The sequence below is a fragment of the Zonotrichia leucophrys genome, chromosome 23 (genome assembly GCF_028769735.1).
Source record: "Zonotrichia leucophrys gambelii isolate GWCS_2022_RI chromosome 23, RI_Zleu_2.0, whole genome shotgun sequence".
Taxonomy (NCBI): Eukaryota; Metazoa; Chordata; class Aves; order Passeriformes; family Passerellidae; genus Zonotrichia; species Zonotrichia leucophrys.
In genome coordinates, this window is record NC_088192.1 from 6,151,946 (window position 1) to 6,170,355 (window position 18,410).

At 55.4% G+C, this 18,410-nt stretch overlaps 1 protein-coding gene across 1 annotated transcript; it reads right to left on the bottom strand.

The window, feature by feature from the left end:
* Positions 1 to 1,003: 1,003 nt before the first annotated feature.
* Positions 1,004 to 16,771, bottom strand: SERINC2 (serine incorporator 2). Its single transcript, XM_064731688.1, has 10 exons — positions 16,628 to 16,771; positions 9,286 to 9,447; positions 7,983 to 8,170; positions 6,925 to 7,004; positions 5,906 to 6,043; positions 5,218 to 5,387; positions 4,974 to 5,064; positions 4,750 to 4,885; positions 2,721 to 2,936; positions 1,004 to 1,775 (listed from the first exon to the last, which is right to left on the bottom strand). Exons 1-10 carry the CDS (start codon positions 16,664 to 16,666, stop codon positions 1,637 to 1,639), a joined length of 1,359 nt encoding a protein of 452 aa, XP_064587758.1. The 5' UTR covers positions 16,667 to 16,771; the 3' UTR covers positions 1,004 to 1,636.
* Between the last annotated feature and the right edge of the window lie 1,639 nt (positions 16,772 to 18,410).

An 18,410-nucleotide genomic window follows, 5' to 3' on the forward strand; every position in this document is an offset into this window, starting at 1 on the left:
AGGGTGTAGGATGTAGGGTGAAGGGTGCAAGGTGAAGGGTGATGGGACACAGGGGTGTAGGGACACAGGGATGTAGGGTTAAGAGTGCAGGGTGAAAGGTGCAGAGGGGTAGGGTGTGGGATGAGGGTTACAGGGAGCCGGATGGGGTCGCTGGGTGCAGACTGGGAGTCACTGGGCGCTGGATGGGGTCCCTGGTTGTAGGATGGAGTTACTGGGTGCAGGATGAGGTCACTGGGTGTACACTGAGGGTCCCCGGGTACAGGATGGGGTCCCAGGGTGCATGATGGGATCACAGGGAGCAGGATGGGATGCCTGGTTGTAGGATGGAGTCACTGGGTGCACGATGGGGTCCCAGGGTGCCAGATGGGGGTCACTGGGTGCACACTGAGGGTCCCTGGGTGCAGCATGGGATCACAGGGAGCAGGATGGAGTCACTGGGTTGCGGATGGGATCCCTGGGTGTCGGCTCGGTGCCGGCTCGGTGCCGCTGTCGCTCCGCGGGCTCGCAGCGCCATCGCGCGGCTGGAGCCGCCCCGCACGGGAACGACAATGGGAATGGGATGGGATTGGGATGGGAACGGGATTGGGAGTCAGAATGGGATTGGGGCGCAGCAGGGCGGGCTGCACAGCCGGGGTCCCAGGGCAGGGCTGCACGGTGGGCAGCGGGCACTGCCCGGCTCCCAGGGCAGCTCCCACCTGCATCTCCTGCCACAGGGGTCATCCCTGCTCTGTGCCCCACACCGTGAGTGCCCCGCACGGAGCTCACCCCATCCCCTGTGCCCATCCCCGGGCATGGTCTGCACACCGCGCTGTGCACCCCTCTTTGCTCACCATCACGGCTCTCGGGGTGTCACAGGCTGGCACTGGGGTCCAAATTTCCATGCCCCAAAGTGATGACAGCCCTGCCAGCTGTGCCCCCACCCCGCCATCAGGTCAGTTTAAAATGTCCCATTCCTTCCTCCACCCGGGCACCCACCCACCAGGAAAGACTCCAGACAGCCAAATCCAAATAAACTGTGTTTATTCCAAACGAGACTTTACTAACGAGGCAAAGAGCTGGGGCCAGGCCTGTGGGACACTGACCTGTGCCCCACAGAGCACAGGGAGCTGTGACACTGACCTGTGCCCTGTAGAGGACAGGGAGCTGGGGCCACCACCAAGGCTGGCACACAGCAGGACCTGGCACACAGCAGGGCCTCTGCCCCAGCCACAAGTCTCCAGATTTGTTTCCCTCTCTGGGGACACAATACTGGCCAGGGCCTGGGTCCTGGGACCCCACCAGACCCCAGAGACCCCAAAAGGCACCAACAGGGACCCATCCCTGCGGCTGGGGAGAACCAAACCCTCCCAAGGCAAGGCAGTGGTGTCTGCTGGGCAGAGAGGGTCTGGAGGCACTGCCCAAGGCACTACACAAACACGGAGATGCTGAGAGCTTTAAAACCACCCTCAGGTCTCTCCCAGCCCTTAATTTTCTCTGCTTGGCACTTCATCCCTTTCAAATTAAAACTAAAGAGCTGCAAGAAGGCACAGCCCAGCACAGCAGCTCCAGCCTGCAGAGCGGAGGCTGAGGCAGAGCTGGGGCTGTCCCCAGCCTCGAGGGACAGAGCCACGGTGGCAGCAGCACAGCCAGGGCCACCTCAGCTGAAGTCCCGGTCTGGCAGCAGCAGTGGAGCCACCAAGGTCCAGAGGTAGAGCAGGAGCCCGGCCCAGCTGGAGGAGATCTTCACCCACACGGCAGTCCAGGGGCTGCTCAGCACCTGCAGGCTCTCGTCCGGCCTGGAACAGCCACGGGAGGGTGGCACCATCGCTGTGACACCCTGACGGTGCCACAGAGGGACGGGGGCCCCAAGGGAACACGGGGGTGCCCCATGGCTGCTGCCACCCCAGAGTGTGACCCCAACACTGGAGTCAACCCTGGATGTGACCCCAACACTGGAGCCACCCCTGAGTGTGACCCCAACACTGGAGTCAACCCTGGATGTGGCCCCAACACTGGAGCCACCCCTGAGTGTGACCCCAATGCCAGAGCCACTCCAGGGTGTGCCCCGCTGCTTCAGCCACCCCAGCGTGTGACCCCACAGCTGCCACCGAGTGTGACCTCAACACTGCTGCCACCCCAGGGTGTGACCCCACTTCTGTGGCAACCCCGGGGTGTGACCCCACAGCTGCTGCCACCCCAGGGCTCTGACCCCACTGCTGCAGCCACCTCTGGGTGTGACCCCATTTCCATAACCACCCCACAGTGTAACCCAACTGCTTCAGCCACCCCAGGGTGTGACCCCACACTGCAGCCATCCCAGGTGACCCCACTTCTCTGGCCCCCCCACAGTGTGACCCCACTGCTTCAGCCCTCCCTGGGTGTGACCCCACCACCGTGGCCACCCTGGAGCTGCGACCCCACTGCTTCAGCCACCCCTGAGTGTGACCGCACTGCTGCAGCCCCCTCCTCAAGGTGTGACCCCACAGCTGCAGCCACCCCTGGTTGTGACCCCAGCACTGCGACCTCGGTCCCTGCTCCCCCTCCTCCCAAGGGATCCCGGGCTGCAGCAGAGGATGCTGGCAAGCCCAGGCACAACCCTAACAATAATTAACAATAATTAACACCGATAAGGGAGCAGGTTCCTCACACACCTCAGCAGTGCCCAGCACACGGGCACAGCACCCGCGAGGAGGGAACCCGCAGGAACAGGGACAGCCCCGGGTGCCCTCGGCCGCTCTCACCTGTACCAGTTGGTGAGGGTCATCATGATGTAGAGGGCGGCGAGCAGGAGGCACAGGTGGAAGAAGGTGTAGTTGTAGGAGACTCCCTCCTGCTCGTTGTCGTAGGCGCGGTGCACTCCGCCCTCCTCCGCCCCGCCCGGCCCGGCCCCGGCCCCGGCCCCGCTCTCCTCCGTCAGCATCAGCTTGTTCACCTGCGGGTGGTCCGAGGAGCGCAGGCTGCGGGCACAGCGGCAGCGGGGTCAGCACCTCTGCCCCCATGGCAGGGCTGCTGTCCCCGGGCACTTTGGGGGGTGGAGGTGATAGTAAAAGGTTTTAAAATCATAAAATTCGGGGAATTAGTGGGACCCTGGAAAAATGTTAAAAATGGACTCTGAAAATGTTAGGCTTTGTGTTTGCCGGATCATGTGAAATTGCACCTGCATCAGCAGTATATGATAAATAATTGTTAAATGTGATGATTGTTTAGTAATTAAATATAATTACTGTTTAATCATAAGAATCATGAGAAACTGTTAGAAGTTTGAGGGGGACCACAAGGAGCCCATGCTTGGATGAAATCTACGTATACAATAGAACAATATAAGTTTAATAATTAACATGAAAGTTATATTACGATAGAATATAAAAACATGTTCATCCCGAACCCATATCGGAGTCAGATTTGGGCTTGTACCCCTGACACCCAGAGGTCTTCAATAAAAGCACCTGCATGTAATCATTCTCGTGATAACAGAGGCTGTGGGGAAACCCTAAAAACTCTGCCTGTGGCCCTTCAGCAGCTCTGCAGCTCTCCTGGAGCTCCTGTGGGTATGGGACAGTCAGGGCAGTTTGGGGCAGGCAGGTTGTGGGGAAGCCCAAAATCTCTGTCACCCTGGTCCAAAGCCCATCACAGACATCTTTTATGGAAAATCCTTTCCTTAGGATTTTTCCTCCTGAGAAGCTGGGAGGCCTCAGGAACAAAGTGTAAGCATTGATTATCTGCTGCTGTGGAATGCAACAGGTGCATCTGTAATTGGTCTCATGTGGTTGTTTCTAATTAATGGCCAATCACAGCCCAGCTGGCTCAGACAGAGAATCCGAGACAGAACCTTTTGTTATCATTCTTTGCTATTCTATTCTTAGCTAGCCTTCTGATTAAATCCTTTCTTCTATTCTTTTAGTATAGTTTTAATGTAATATATATCATAAAATAATACATCAGCCTTCTGAAACATGGAGTCAGATCCTTGTCTCTTCCCTCATCTAAGAACCCCTGTGAACACCATCACAAAAGCTCCTCTCCAGCTCTCTCAGAACCCCTTTGGGCACTGAAGGCTGACTGGAACCTTGTCCAGGTCAACAAAGAGAATGAAGAGCGAGGTTTTGCCCGTGGGTAGAACAACCCCAGGCTCCAGTGTGGAATTAGAGTCACTCAGATGGAAAAGAGCTCCAGGAAAGGCCCTGGGGGTGCTGCTGGGCACTGGGGAGACATGAGGCAACAAATGTGCATGGCTGCAGAAGGTGAGAGTGTCCTGGGCTGCACAAGCAAAGCTCTGCCTGCAGGTCGAGGGATAACATCCAGAACCCCATGGCAGGAGTTCTGTCCTTGAGGCCATCCCCAGGACAGGCAGAGCAATTTGGGGCTGTGGGGAAACCCTAAAGCTGTGCCTGTGTCCCTGGGGACAGGGATGGCTGGACAAAGAGCCTCTGGTGACCAAACCCCCAGACCAAGGTGTGACCTCCCCTCCAGAGCCTGCTCCCATGGCTCTGTGCTGCGGGCTGTTTGTGGGGCAGGGGGATGTGAGGGGCAGCAAGGACAAAAGCCATCAACCTGCAGCCCCTGCCAGCCTCCCCAGGGAGGCCAAGGGAGAAGCAAAGTGCAGCCCCCGCCAGGAAAGTTCCTCCTGTGGGGCCTCCAGAGGCGCTGCCCAGCCCAGGGCACAAAGGCCTGGGTGCCTGCGGCCCTGCCAGCCCTGCCCAGCCCTTGGCCATCTGTCCTGCAGGCTGTGCCCCCTGTGGCTGCACACACGGACACAAACCGAGTGCTCACCTGATGAAGAGGGTGCAGAGGATGAAGATCACCAGCCCCACGATGCTCGGGGCATCCCACCAGGTTGTCAGGGGCTCAGTGGCCGTGGCTGAGCCAGTGCTGTTCCTCAGCAGCAGCGTGGGGTTACAGCGCTGGCCTGGGGGGACACAGAGGGACAGACCCCAGTGCAGGGGGTGCTCCTGCCCCAGCCAGCCCTCCCCAAAGCCCAGGTGCATCTGGCTTACTCGGCACGTTGGCCAGGGCGGCCCAGGTGATGTAGATGGTGTAGAGGGTGATGAGGGATGCCTGCAGCAGCCCTGAGTGTGGCTGAGCCTCCTGCAAACACAACAGTGGGTGCTGGGGGCGCTCCTGTACCCCAGGGTGCCCCAGCCCTGGGTGCTCCTGTACCCCAGGGTGACACAGCCCCAGCCCCCTGGGTGCTCCTGTACCCTGGGGTGACACAGCCCTGGGTGCTCCCTACTGCCTCACCTGGATCTTGGGGAGGATGGACACAACTGAGACGATGAGGCAGAGGATGAGGTTGATGCTGATGAAGGCCTTGCCCTCCGTGCAGCCCTCAGGCTTGGTGTAGTAGACATAGAGCAGCACAATGGCTGTGATGGAGGCGGCGTAGAAGATGAAGGTGACGGTGCAGAGGGCTGGGGGAGGACACCAAAGAGACTGGAGCAGTGTCACAGACATATTTTATAAAAAATCCTTTCCTTAGGATTTTTCCTCCTGAGAAGCTCAGAGGCCTCAGGAACAAAATGTAAACAATGATTATCTGCTGCTGTGGAATGCAACAGGTGCATCTGTGATTGGTCTCATGTGGTTGTTCCTAATTAATGGCCAATCACAGTCAGCTGGCCCAGATAGAGAGTCTGAGCCACAAGCCTTTGTTATCATTCCTTCTTATTCTACTCTTAGCCAGCCTTCTGATGAAACCCTTTCTTCTATTCTTTTAGTATAGTTTTAATATATTATATATAACAAAATAATAAATCAGCCTCCTGAAACATGGAGTCAGATGCTCGTCTCTTCCCTCATCCTAAGATCCCTGCGAACACCGTCACAGAGCAGAGCCCCAGCCCCAGCCAGCTCAGCCTGACCTGGCCTGGGATGGGCTGAGCCCCAGAACACGGTGCCCAGCAGACCCACAGGTGCCCAGCAGACCCACCTGCGTACCAGCCCTTGGCACTGCCCTCCTCCGCGTTGTGCAGCCACCGCTGGCTCCAGGAGTGTGCCAGGTCGATGAGCAGCACCAGCTGGATGAGGATGAACAGGAAGGAGCCGACCACACCGAAGTAAAACCAGACTTGAGGGGAGGAGAAAAACCATGCAAGAAGGTTTTGAATTAAGACCTTAGAATCGACAAGACTTTTTTGAGCAATGACTTGTAACTATTGTCAGGCGAAATTTATGCCCTTTTAACTGACTGGACTTTCACAGCATTAAATTGCTGTGTTGTAATATAGCAATGCTTAGTGCAAGCAAGAACATGCTTTAAGCAGGTAATAAGCAGAAATATTATAGTAAAGCTACAAAATGCAAGTAATAAACAACATGATTATGAACGTTTCTTTTTAGGTGAACAGTGAGGGGGAATTGTGGGAATCCACAAAATTAGGAGGGTTTTAGGAAAGCTGCAAAAGGCGGGCCTCAGAGATAGAAGAACTGTGATTAGAGCTAAGCAGCAGCCATGAGATAGGTTAGCAGAAAATTATTTAAACTAGAAAAGCAAGGACAAATAGAACAATGATCTGTGTATTAATGCTTGTCTAGAATAACTCTCTAAGCTGCAGAAAAGTTTATCCAGCAAGATATTAGGAAGGTTGAAGCTTAATAATGGAGCCCTGTGCATTGTGTTTTAAGGCTTACAAGCAGGTATTGCATTTGAAAAAAGCAAATATTGTTTTAACATGTACTTATGGTGATTGGATAGAACTACTGTCAGTGTGCTTTTGCTTTGTGTGATTGGTCAAAAAACTTATAAAGTAAGTTGTAACATTAAATTCTTGGTCTGCTGCCTGAGATTTGAGCTGCTGGCATCTTCCCATTGTCATAATCATGTAATGAAGCTGATGCTGGAAAATAAAACAGCTCAAGGCACATTCCACAGCAGCCCCATCCCGTTCGTGATTTGTACAGAGCCCCCAGCCAGCATCAGTGCCCAGCAGGGCACGGGCAACTCCTCACCTGCGGTGAAGGTGCCGTCAGGGATGTAGAAGGCGCCCACCGTGATCCCCACCAGCACCAGGAACTTGAAGAACCAGAAGCTGTGGGAGAAGAGAGGAGGCACGGTGTGCATGTGGCAGGGACAGGGATGGGGGTCCTGCCTGTCCCCACCCCAGGCTGTTGGATAGAAGTGGAAGTAGGATGGGGGTGGAGAGGGTTGCTAGGGTTAGGAGTGTGAATGTGTTTAGGACTAGTGAGAGGTCCATTACTTTCACCTGGATTTGCACCAAGATGAGTGGCTCCTAAGACCATTGGATCACTATTATCCTTTGAAAGTAAGGAGATTGAGGTTTTATACTTGTTCCAGATTTCAATGCAAGATGTTTTCTATTACCCTCTGTATGGCAGATTATATTTTGTAAAGTGGGCAGTTTGCCTTATCTCTCTCTATGAGTGACCACATTCACACCTCCCTTGGAGGGGACATCTGCTGATAACAGCTATTGAATGTCCCTGCATGGCTGATAAGAACTACAGCATCCCATTGGGAGATGGGAGCCCAGAGGGAGGAGCCAAGCATTCCTACCCGGATAGAATCTGGAGATTCTGGAACACCAGCACGGCTTCTGCACTGGATTGCCCAGAGGAACAGCAGCTGCCTCTGCCCCTGGATCTTCAGAGGCAGAGACTGCACCTTTCTCCAGGATCCCTGCTCCAGCAGAACCAGCCCTGACACTGCAGGAGGGCTGAGCCACAATTCCAATGGGACTGCTGCCAACAGCCTGACCCACAGGGTGTCAGCTTGGGTTCTGACTCTGGCAGTGTTGTTCTAGTTCACTGCATTGTTTATTTTATCTTTTTTTTTTTTTTCCTTCCCTATTAAAGAACTGTTATTTCCTGCTCCCATATTTTTGCCTGAGAGTCCCTTAAATTAAAATTTATAGCAATTCAGAGGGGTGGGGAGAGTTTACATTCTCCATTTCAGGGAGGCTCCTGCCTTCCTTAGCAGACTCCTGTCTTTCCAAACCAAGACAATACTCAGACCCAAGAGTTACCCTTTGGTGTCCTCCCACGCTCACCCGTTCTGCAGGGCGGCCCGTGGGTCCTTGCTGCTCCTCACGCACACCATGAGCACGGCGAAGAGGCAGAAGAAGGCGGCCATGGCGAAGCCCATGCGATACACAGCCTTGTGGCCCAGGAAGCTGCTGCAGTCCACCTTGGTCTGCACCCCCAGCACTGAGCCACTGCCTTCACAGAAACCAGGGAGCTGAAACAGGGATGGGAGCATCAGCATCACCTCAGCACATCCTACGGGGAGTGATGGTTGTGGGAAGGTCTGGATGGAGATCTACTGCTTGGATTGGTGAAGCAGCCTCAGCTGTGGCTGCCCCTGGACCTCTGGAAGTGTCCCAGGCCTGGTTGGACAGTGTAGCCACATTTCTCTTCACAGAGAAAAGCAAGGCACAATTCTTCCCAAGAATATTTCTGGGTTTCACATTCTCTGAACCTCAGAGAAAGGAAAAAAAATTCTTATCTCATTGACTGCTCCTCCTGTTCACAAGTGGAATGCATTGTGGAAGATTGTTTACCTGAAGGGAATTGATAATTGGATTCTGCTGTGTGCTGTGTGTTGGGATTGTTGCTGATGGTCACGAGATGCTGGGCAGGGGAGTTGAGTGGAGTGCTTGACAGATTCAATTTAGATATAGTGTAATACAGATGTAATATAGCATAGAATAATATAGTATAATAAAGTAATTAATTAGCCTTCTGATAAGATGGAGTCCTCCTCATCATTTCTCCCTTCATCAGGGACAAAAATATCTACAATAGGACAGGGCTTGGAGCAGCCTGGGACAATGGGAGGTGTCCCTTGCCCATGGCAGGGGGTGGAAGGGCTTTGAGTTCCTTTCAACCTAAACCATTCTGCGATTTCACACCCACCACAAGCCCTGGTGCCACCAGGGATGGACCAGACCATGACTGCTCCAATGCCACAGATAAAGCCACCCAGCTGGTCAGTGGAAAGCTGGCATGAAACCAGCTCTTCCCTACAGCCCAGCTCAGCTGGCAGAGCTATGCTACTCCACCTGAAGTCCCTCCTCCCTGATGTGCATCAGTTGAACCCCAAAAAACAGGATGTAGGAAACTTTCCTGGGAGACATCTGGGAAAACTAAAAATTGCATGAAATGATCCCACTGCGTTTTCCCCTTGATGGAAAACTAGGGCTGATAATGGCTGCTCCCAGTGAGATGCTCAAAAAAAAGAGGAACAAAAGCACATCATGACCCAAAAATTCACTTTTTTGGTTCAGCCTCAAGTCCCCACCACAAGCTGTGTCATTTCTTCCCAGGAGTTCCTGACCTCCAGGAGTTATTTACCTTGTGCAACTCCTTCTCCACGCCCGGGATTATCATGATGATGGACACGAGGGTGCCAAGGAAGAGGAAGAAGGTGAAGAGGAGGCGGGAGATGGTGGAATTCTTGGCCGAGGGGCAGCAGCCACAGAGCAGGCACGGGGCAGAGCCACAGAGACATGACACCTGCAAGGAGAACAGTGTTGAGGGGCAGAAACTGGCCCCAAAATCAGTTTGATCCTTAAGGAGATCAGCCCGGGAATCCACACTGCTGCCTAGATCTACTCACACCACAGCCCACAGGACCTCATGGAAATGGCACCAAATTCACCAAAAATGTTGCTGAAAACTGAAAGAACTGCAGGAACAACCAGCATGGAAAATGACACCCAGAGTCTGGCGACACCCTCATGTTTTTTGCTCCATCAAGGACCTGGTCAAAGCAAGCCCTGCCCTGCCTCCTTTTGGTACAAAAATGAGGTTTCCAAGACAATTTCAGGCTGCCCTTTCAGTGCAATCCAGGATGGGAAGATATTGGTATCAGCACCATGGGGGAAGCAACTCATCCTGCCATCCTTCCCCTTTGCAAAGGCCACTTGACAGGTGGGGAAACTGAGGCACAGCAGCCCCAAGAGTCCCCTGGCACCCCAAATCCAGCACAGGCAGTGCTGCCAGGTGCACCCATTCCAGAGGCTCCTGTTGCAGTGCCAGAGCAGGGAAATCGTGGCTGAGGAAACCCAAAACATTGGTGGGAGTTTCCTGCGCAGGGACAGTGCAGGATAAACCTTCTTCCCTTGGAACAGCTCTTCCTCTCCTGGACTTCAGCAAGCAAGCAGGGGAAGGGCTCTGCTCTCTCCTCTATTGAGGGATGTGCATGAGTTGTGTGTTTATTATTTGTGCTTCCAAATCAAGGCCTGTGCTCAGTGTTAATTAAAGATCGGTATTGACTCAAATATACGTTTCTCATTGTTGGAATCAGCGTAAAAAATGGACACGGCAGAAAACAAAACCAGGTGTGGAGCTGCTCTGCGTGGCTCCCTCAGCACAAGTGACCACTTTGATGCCCCCAAATCACCAAAGGTGGCTTTGAATATTTTTTATGCATAAGTACACCATTATTTGAGAAAAATCTACTCCTTCCTGACTTATTTCTCTTATCCCATGCCAGCCCCACATCTCTGCCCCGTGAACAGCTGTGTTGAGCTGATGGTACCCACAGGAGCTGGGGTGGGTGAGAGACCCAAGGGATCCCATGGAAATTCTCATCCTGCCTCTCCAGGAGCTGCTTAGAGGCATCACATCACGTTTTCAACTTGGAAGCATGAGAAAATGGCTTTCAATTAGAGATTGCTTCATTTCAGCCTCATTAAATGCACCACGTGCACCAGAGTGCATTAAAATGCACCAGCGTTACTGTATTTCCCTTCCAATTAAAAAAAATGCAGAGCAACAACAAAAATCCCTTTAAACGCAGAATTACTGCATCATCTGATGCAGCAAAGCCCCTCAGTGCTCCATCCACACCTCCAGCACCTCCTCCTTCAGTGCCCACTGAAACAAAAAGCACCAGTCCCAAAATCAGCACATCTGGACAGGAAAATCAGGAGGTTTGGTGTTGCTTAGGGAGGTGTGGATTTGAGGGTTCAGACCATCCCACCCCTGCCATGGCAGGGACACCTCCCACTGTGCCAGGTGCTCCAGCCTGGCCTTGGGCACTGCCAGGGCTCCAGGGGCAGCCACAGCTGCTCTGGGCACCCTGGCACAGCCCAAACCTCTCTAACCAGCCCTTGCCAGGCTACAAACCCCCTGTGGCAAATGGCACTGGGGGCACCTGGAACCAGCCAGGAAATCATTCTTTCCTTTCCTTTCTCCATTTGCTGCAATGGGTTTTGGTGCTGGTTTCCATCCTTGGTTCAGGAATGTGAATGCCAGAGTGGTTTGGGTGGGAAGGGATCTTCAATGGCAGCTGATTGCAGCCCAGGGCCACCTGCCACTGTGCCAGGTGCTGCCAGCCCCAATGCCCAGCCTGGCCTTGGGCACTGCCAGGGCTCCAGGGGCAGCCACAGCTGCTCTGGCAATTCCAGCCCAGCCCCTGCCCACCCTGCCAGGGAACAATTCCCAATTGCCAAGATCCCATCCAGCCCTGCCATTCCTCTGGCACTGGCAGCCATTCCCTGGCTCCTGTCCCTCCATCCTTGTCCCCAGTCCCTCTGCAGCTCTCCTGGAGCCCCTTCAGGCCCTGCAAGGGCTCTGAGCTCTCCCTGGAGCCTTCTCCTCTCCAGGGGAGCACCCCCAGCTCTCCCAGCCTGGCTCCAGAGGGGCTCCAGCCCTGCAGCAGCTCCGTGGATTCCTCTGGGCTCTCTCCAACAAGCACAAGGGTTTTGGGAGCCCACAGCATCCCTGGATGTTTGGTTTGCAGGATGACTCTCACACATCAAACTCCCTGGGTTGTGTCTCAGGTTTCACAGCCCTTGCAGCCGCTGAGGTAATGGGATACAGCATCTCCATCCCACTGCTCTGCTCCGTCACACGGGAATCCTCTGGATTCCTTTTGGGATCACTCCCTCAAAGCTCCTCCGCAGTGAAGCTGAGGAACCCTTCGTGCCCCACTCTGACCCCTCCAGCTGCCGTGGCACTACTGATTCCAGTGTTTTTCTTTAAAAAACAATGGTTAACAGCACGGAACACACTCCCAGCAGTGCTGGGCACTCTGATTCTCCTTCCAAAGATTTTTAAAGCTGCCCCAAAATGCGAACACGGTGACGGACAAAGAGCAGAATGGAAAAAGCCAGCGAGGGAAGTGGCTGCAGCAGCAGGAGAGAAGGGGGTTAATGAGGAAGTGTCGGTTTCAGCTGCTGGTGGATGATTAAACTCTCCGGTTTCACTGCCGACTTCCCCCTTGAGTGCAGCTCACCTCAGGCACGACAGGGCTGCTCCCATCCCTCCTGCCCAGAGTGGGAGAGTGTGGAGAGAGTGGGACGAGGGACATGACACATGGGCCCCAAATACACCCAGACAGCAACAGCACCCCAAAAACAGCACCCCAAATACACCCAGACAGCAACATCACCCCAAAAACAGCACCCCAAATACACCCAGACAGCAACAGCACCCCAAAAACAGCACCCTAAAAATACTGAGACAGCAACAGCACCCCAAAACCACACATACAGCAACAGCACCCCAATTACACCCAGACAGCAACAGCACCCCACAAACAACACCCCAAATACACCCATAGAGCAACAGCATCCCAAATACACCCATACAGCAACAGCACCCCGCAAACAGAACCCAAATAACAGCACACAGCAACAGAACCCCAAAAACAGCATCCCTACAATTTCACCCCAACAACAGCACCCAAACTCTACCAGCCCAACTACACCAACACCAGCCCAACACAACGGATCAAACTACACCAGTCCAACACCACCACCCCAAAAATGTCATCCAGCAACATCACCCCAAACCCACCACCCCAAAAACACCCCCCAACACCAATGCAAAAACAGCCACCTAACACCACACTAATGCCACCAACCTGCACCACCAGCACAATTACATCATCCCAACAACACAACAGCCCAACTACACCAACAGCAGATCAACTACAGCAACCCAACTACACCTGCCCAACACCACCCCAACCACAGCCCAACTACAGCAACACCAGACCAACATGACTGACCAAACTACACCAGTCCAACACCACCAGTCCAAAAACACCACCCCAACAACACCAAGCCAAACCACCAACCCAACTACACTGCTCCAATTACATCATCCCAACTCCACCATCACAACACCACCCCAACATCACCCCAAGAACACCAACCCACCCACCAACCCAACTACAGCAGCCCAATTACATCATCCGAACTCTACCACCCCAACAGCCCAACTACAGCACCACCAGCCCAACACAACTGACCAAAGGACAACCAACAACACCAACCCAAAGACCGCCACCCAACATCACCCCAAGAACGCTGACCTACACTACCAGCCCCACTACACCACCCCAATTACATCATCCCAACAACAGCCCGACTACACCAGCCCAACATCACCCCAAAAACTCCAACCCAGCTACACCACCCCAGCAATACCAACTCCCCACCCACCATCACCCCAAACCACCGAGCCACAGCACCAACTCAGCTACACCACCCCAACAACAGCCCAACCACACTAACACCAGCCCAACATCAACCCAAAAACACCCAGCCAACATCAACCAACATCACTCCAACAACACCAACCCAAGAACACCAGCCCCACTGTCACCCCAGTACCAACTCAAAAACACCCACCGAGCATCACCTCAACACCACCAAGCCAACTACACCACCCCAACTTCATCACCCCAACAACAGCAGCCCAACTACACCAACCAACCTACACTAGCCCAACATCACCCCAACAACTGCAACCCAAAAACAACCACCCAACATCACCCCAACAACACCAACCAAACAACACCAACCCAACAGCACCAACCCAGTTACACCATCCCAACTATACCACCCCACTACAATCCAGCTACACCACCCCAGTTACACCACCCCAAATACACCACCTCACCACAATCCAATTATTCCACCCCACCACAACCCAACTACACCACCCCAGTTACACCACACCAGTTACATCACCCCAATTATACCATCCCACTACAACCCAACTACACCACACTAATCACACTACATCCCAGCTACACCACGCCAGCTACACCATCCCAACCACAACCCAACTACACCACTCCAGTTACATCACCCCAACTACACCACCCTGACTACACCACAACCCAACTACACCACCCCACCACCACACCTCCAGCTGCCTTCACCACAGCAGTCCCAGGTACACCCAGAGTGAGTCAACCCAAAGCGATGCCGAGCAGCCGGTGTTTGTCTGCGGCCAAATTAACAAGCAGCAGGTTAATTAGCACCCATTCCATCTCATCCCATCCCCAGGTTAATCAATCAGCACCAATCCCACCCCATCCCCAGGTTAATCAATCAGCACTATCCCACCCCATCCCCACAGCCTGGGGAGCTGGTGGCCTCCCTGCCTGGCAGGCGGCCTTGGATTGGTGCCACCAGGTTGAGTGTCCCCAGGGGGTGTCTGAGGACTGCCCAAGGCTTTGCTCTGCCTGGGGCAGCCTTCTGCTGGTGACCCCAAGCCTGTCACCCAGGAAGGCAGCTCAGAATGACCTCACTGCTCATGGCAGCCCTGGGCAAAGCCTGGAGAACCACAGCAGGCAGGGACAGAGAAATTCTCCTTCTGTGATTCAAGGTTTCACTCAGGAGCAGCTTGTATGGGAAAGCACTGAAGGAAGGGCTTGGCAATCTCGTGGTGCTGTGACTCAAGGGATGCAGGCAGAGCAGAAGGAGTTAGTCAGGATGTTCTTGTTAAAAAAACCAATTCAACCAATTCAAAAAAAAAAGGACTAGGAGGGTTGTTCAGTTTGGTTTGGGTTTTTTCAGTGTTGTGGCTCTTCAGACCAGTGCTAGAACAGCCCCACCAACCAGGCCCACTGGAAGGAACAACAAAATTAAGCAAAAGCTTGTTAAAAGCAATTATCTTTAATAATTACACAGACTAGAGGGAATGTTTCATTCAGTTTGAGTTTTTTTCAGTGTTGTTCTTCAGCTCAGACCTGTACAAAACCAGCTCCTGCATCAACGACTTCCACAGGAAGGAGCAGGAGAATTAAACCTATACAATGACTCTACTGTTACCACAGGCTGAGCCACAACAGTTTTTGGGGGAAAAAAAATCCAGAATTCATACAGAAACCTCCACAGGCCTGCTCTGGGGTAATTCCCTGCTTTCTCAACATCCGTTTTCCCAATTCCCCATTAGGAGAAGCACAGGAATGTGTTTCAGAGGGGGGGCCTTGCAGACCCCCCTCCCTCCCATCCCTCATTTCCAAACATCCTGCTTGTTAAACCTCCAGCACTCAGAGGTCAGGTTACAAAACAGGTCCCATTCCCAGGTTTCCAGGCCAGCAGCTCCCAGGCTGGTTCCACAGCCCTGCCCTGGCTCTGTGCCCACAGGTGAGGCAGTGCCAGGGCAGGAAGTGCTGCTGTGGGCAGGTGCCTGCATCACACAAAGCACACACTCCATGTCACAGGGCACAGCACCCTGAACACACAGCCTGAGCCTGTCCTGGGCCATGGCACCCCAAATCACACAGCCTGAGCCTGTCCTGGGCCATGGCACCCCAAATCACACAGCCTGAGCCTGCCCTGGGCCATGGCACCCCAAATCACACAGCCTGAGCCTGCCCTGGGCCATGGCACCCCAAATCACACAGCCTGAGCCTGCCCTGGGCCAAATCACACGCTGTGCTTCTGCTCTGGGCCATGGCACCCCAAATCACACAGCCTGAGCCTGCCCTGGGCCATGGCACCCCAAACACACAGCCTGAGCCTGCCCTGGGCCATGGCACCCCAAATCACACAGCCTGAGCCTGCCCTGGGCCATGGCACCCCAAATCACACAGCCTGTCCCTGACCTGAGCCATGGCACCCCAAATCACACATTGTGCACCCACCCTTGGCCATGGCAGCCCACTCACAGCCCCTGCACCCCTGCCCCAGCTCCTTCTCTTCCTCCATCCCCACTTTGGGGTTCAGCAGAGGAGCAGGCAGGACCCCCAGCCTCTCATTGTGTGGTGGGGCCAGGACACCCCACTGCTCCAGAGGCAGCAGGACATGGCTGCTCTGGCTTCCCACCTCCCCCAGGCACCCTGGGGTGCACCACCCACCCCATTCCCTTCCATTCCCACCCCATTCCCCTCACCACAGGCCCCAGAGCTCTCTGTGTCTCCCATGGATACCCCGGCTGCAGTGGGACCCCCTGCTCTGAGAATCCCCCACACCTCCCCAGCTACCGAGGGATGCACCCCCTGAACCCCCCCATATCCAGGGGTGTAACCCCTGGGTGTGCCCCACATCCTCCTTGTACATAGGGAAACATCCTCAGGGGGTCCCCTGCATCCCCCTGGTTTCACAGGGTAGAGAACATCCTCCGGGGGTCCCCTACATCCCCCCAGGTGCACAGGCCAGGGAACATCCCCCAGGGGTCCCCTGCATTCCCCCATACCCAGGGCTCTGTCCTGCCGGGGGTCTCCCCATATCCTCTGTGTACACAGGGGTGCATCCCCCATGGATACCCTGCATCAGCCTCCCGGCACCCCTTGGACCCCTCCGCGCCCGGCTGTAGCGGGGCACAGACCCGGGGTGTCCCAAGCCGCCCGGCTCCCCCCGGACCCTCCTCCGCCCGCGGCCCACCCTGGGCCGCGACCGCCGCTGAAGCACCGGCACCGCTCCCCCCGCTCCGGACAGGCACTCACGCAGCTGAGCAGGGAGCAGACCCCGAGACAGGCCCCCATGGTGCTGCCGCCGCTCCCGGTGCCGCTCCCGGTGCCGCTCCCGGTCCCAGCTCCCGGTCCCCTCCGCCGCCGCCGCGCTGGCTCCGCCCGGACCGGGAGCTCGGGGCGGCCGCACCCGCCGCGCCTCCCCCGGGGCGGCCCCTACGGCGGCGGAGGGAGAGCGGGGGGGATCTGGGCCACCTCCCGCCCGCAGGGGAGTGCCTCCATGGCTCCTGCATCCTCACTCCACCCTCCTCTGTGTCGTCCTCCCTGCCCTTTCATCCTCCTCCGTCTCCCCTCACTCCCCGTTACTGCCGTGGGGACCCCACCCCACCATGGGGACATCGCGAGGACTAGGGAGATGGTCAGGAAACAGCCCGCCGTAAGGGGTCATGGAATTCCGGAACGGTTTGGGTGGGAAAGGGACTTAAATCCCACCCAGTGCCACCCCAGAGACACCTCCCACTGTGCCAGCCCAGCCTGGCCTTGGGCACTGCCAGGGCTCCAGGGGCAGCCACAGCTGCTCTGGGCACCCTGGCACAGCCCAAACCTCTCTAACCAGCCCTTGCCAGCCTACAAACCCCCTGTGGGAAATGGCACTGGGGGCACCTGCAACCAGCCAGGAAATCATTCTTTCCTTTCCTTTCTCCATTTGCTGCAATGGGTTTTGGTGCTGGTTTCCATCCTGGATTGAGGAATGTGAATGCCAGAGTGGTTTGGGTGGGAAGGGATCTTCAATGGCAGCTGATTGCAGCCCAGGGCCACCTGCCACTGTGCCAGGTGCTGCCAGCCCCAATGCCCAGCCTGGCCTTGGGCACTGCCAGGGCTCCAGGGGCAGCCACAGCTGCTCTGGCAATTCCAGCCCAGCCCCTGCCCACCCTGCCAGGGAACAATTCCCAATTGCCAAGATCCCATCCAGCCCTGCCCTCTGGCACTGGGAGCCATTCCCTGGCTCCTGTCCCTCCATCCTTGTCCCCAGTCCCTCTGCAGCTCTCCTGGAGCCCCTTCAGGCCCTGCAGGCTGCCTGGAGCCTCAGGAAGTCCAACAAGGTGAAAGGACAAAGTTTTGGCCCTAGGGAGAACAATCCCAGGCTCTAGTGTGGAATGGAGGGCACCCAGCAGGAAAGGCCCTGGGGGTGCTGCTGGGCCCCGGGGGCAGCATGAGGCACCAGCGAATCCCTCTGCAGAGGGTGAGAGTGTCCTGGGCTGCTCAGGCCGAGGGAGGGGATCCCATGGTCAGCACTGGTGAGGCCACCCCAGAGAGGCCACCCTGCACTTTCCAGAACAAGAGAGATGTGGGCGAGCTGGAGAGACTCCAGCAAAGGGCCATGAAAGTAATTAAGGGTCTGGAATATCCCATGTGTGAGGGAAGGCTGGGAGGCTGGGCCTGATCGGCCTGGAGAGGGGTTTGGGGGATCTCACCAATGTACAGAAACATCCACTGCTCACCCAAGCCCCTGGAGGAGTTTGTCAGGTTGGCCGAGCTTGGCTTCCCCTGATCTGTCATCCTTAATGTGCCCGGAAATGCTTCTCAGGATTAGCTCCAACACCTTCCTAGGGATTGAGGAGAGGCTGATGCATGCACAGCTCCCTGGCTCCTCCCTGCCCTTCTGCAAGGTGGAAGTGACATTTGGTTCCCTGCAGCCTTCCAGACTCTTCTCTCCATCCCCAGGAGCAGTGAAAGGTGGTGAGAGCAGCCTCACAACGCCACCAGTCCCTCCCTCACTCAGGGCGTCCCAGCAGGACTGAAATGGTTTCAGTTGCTG

Bases quoted from the DNA above. Each gene is read 5' to 3' on its own strand.
- SERINC2 (XM_064731688.1), bottom strand. From the start codon at position 16,666: ATGGGGGCCTGTCTCGGGGTCTGCTCCCTGCTCAGCTGC. The intron at 9,448-16,627 runs GTGAGTGCCTGT...TTCTCCTTGCAG, and splicing joins TCTGCTCCCTGCTCAGCTGC to GTGTCATGTCTCTGTGGCTC. The intron at 6,044-6,924 runs GTGAGGAGTTGC...CCTCCCCTCAAG, and splicing joins TGACGGCACCTTCACCGCAG to TCTGGTTTTACTTCGGTGTG.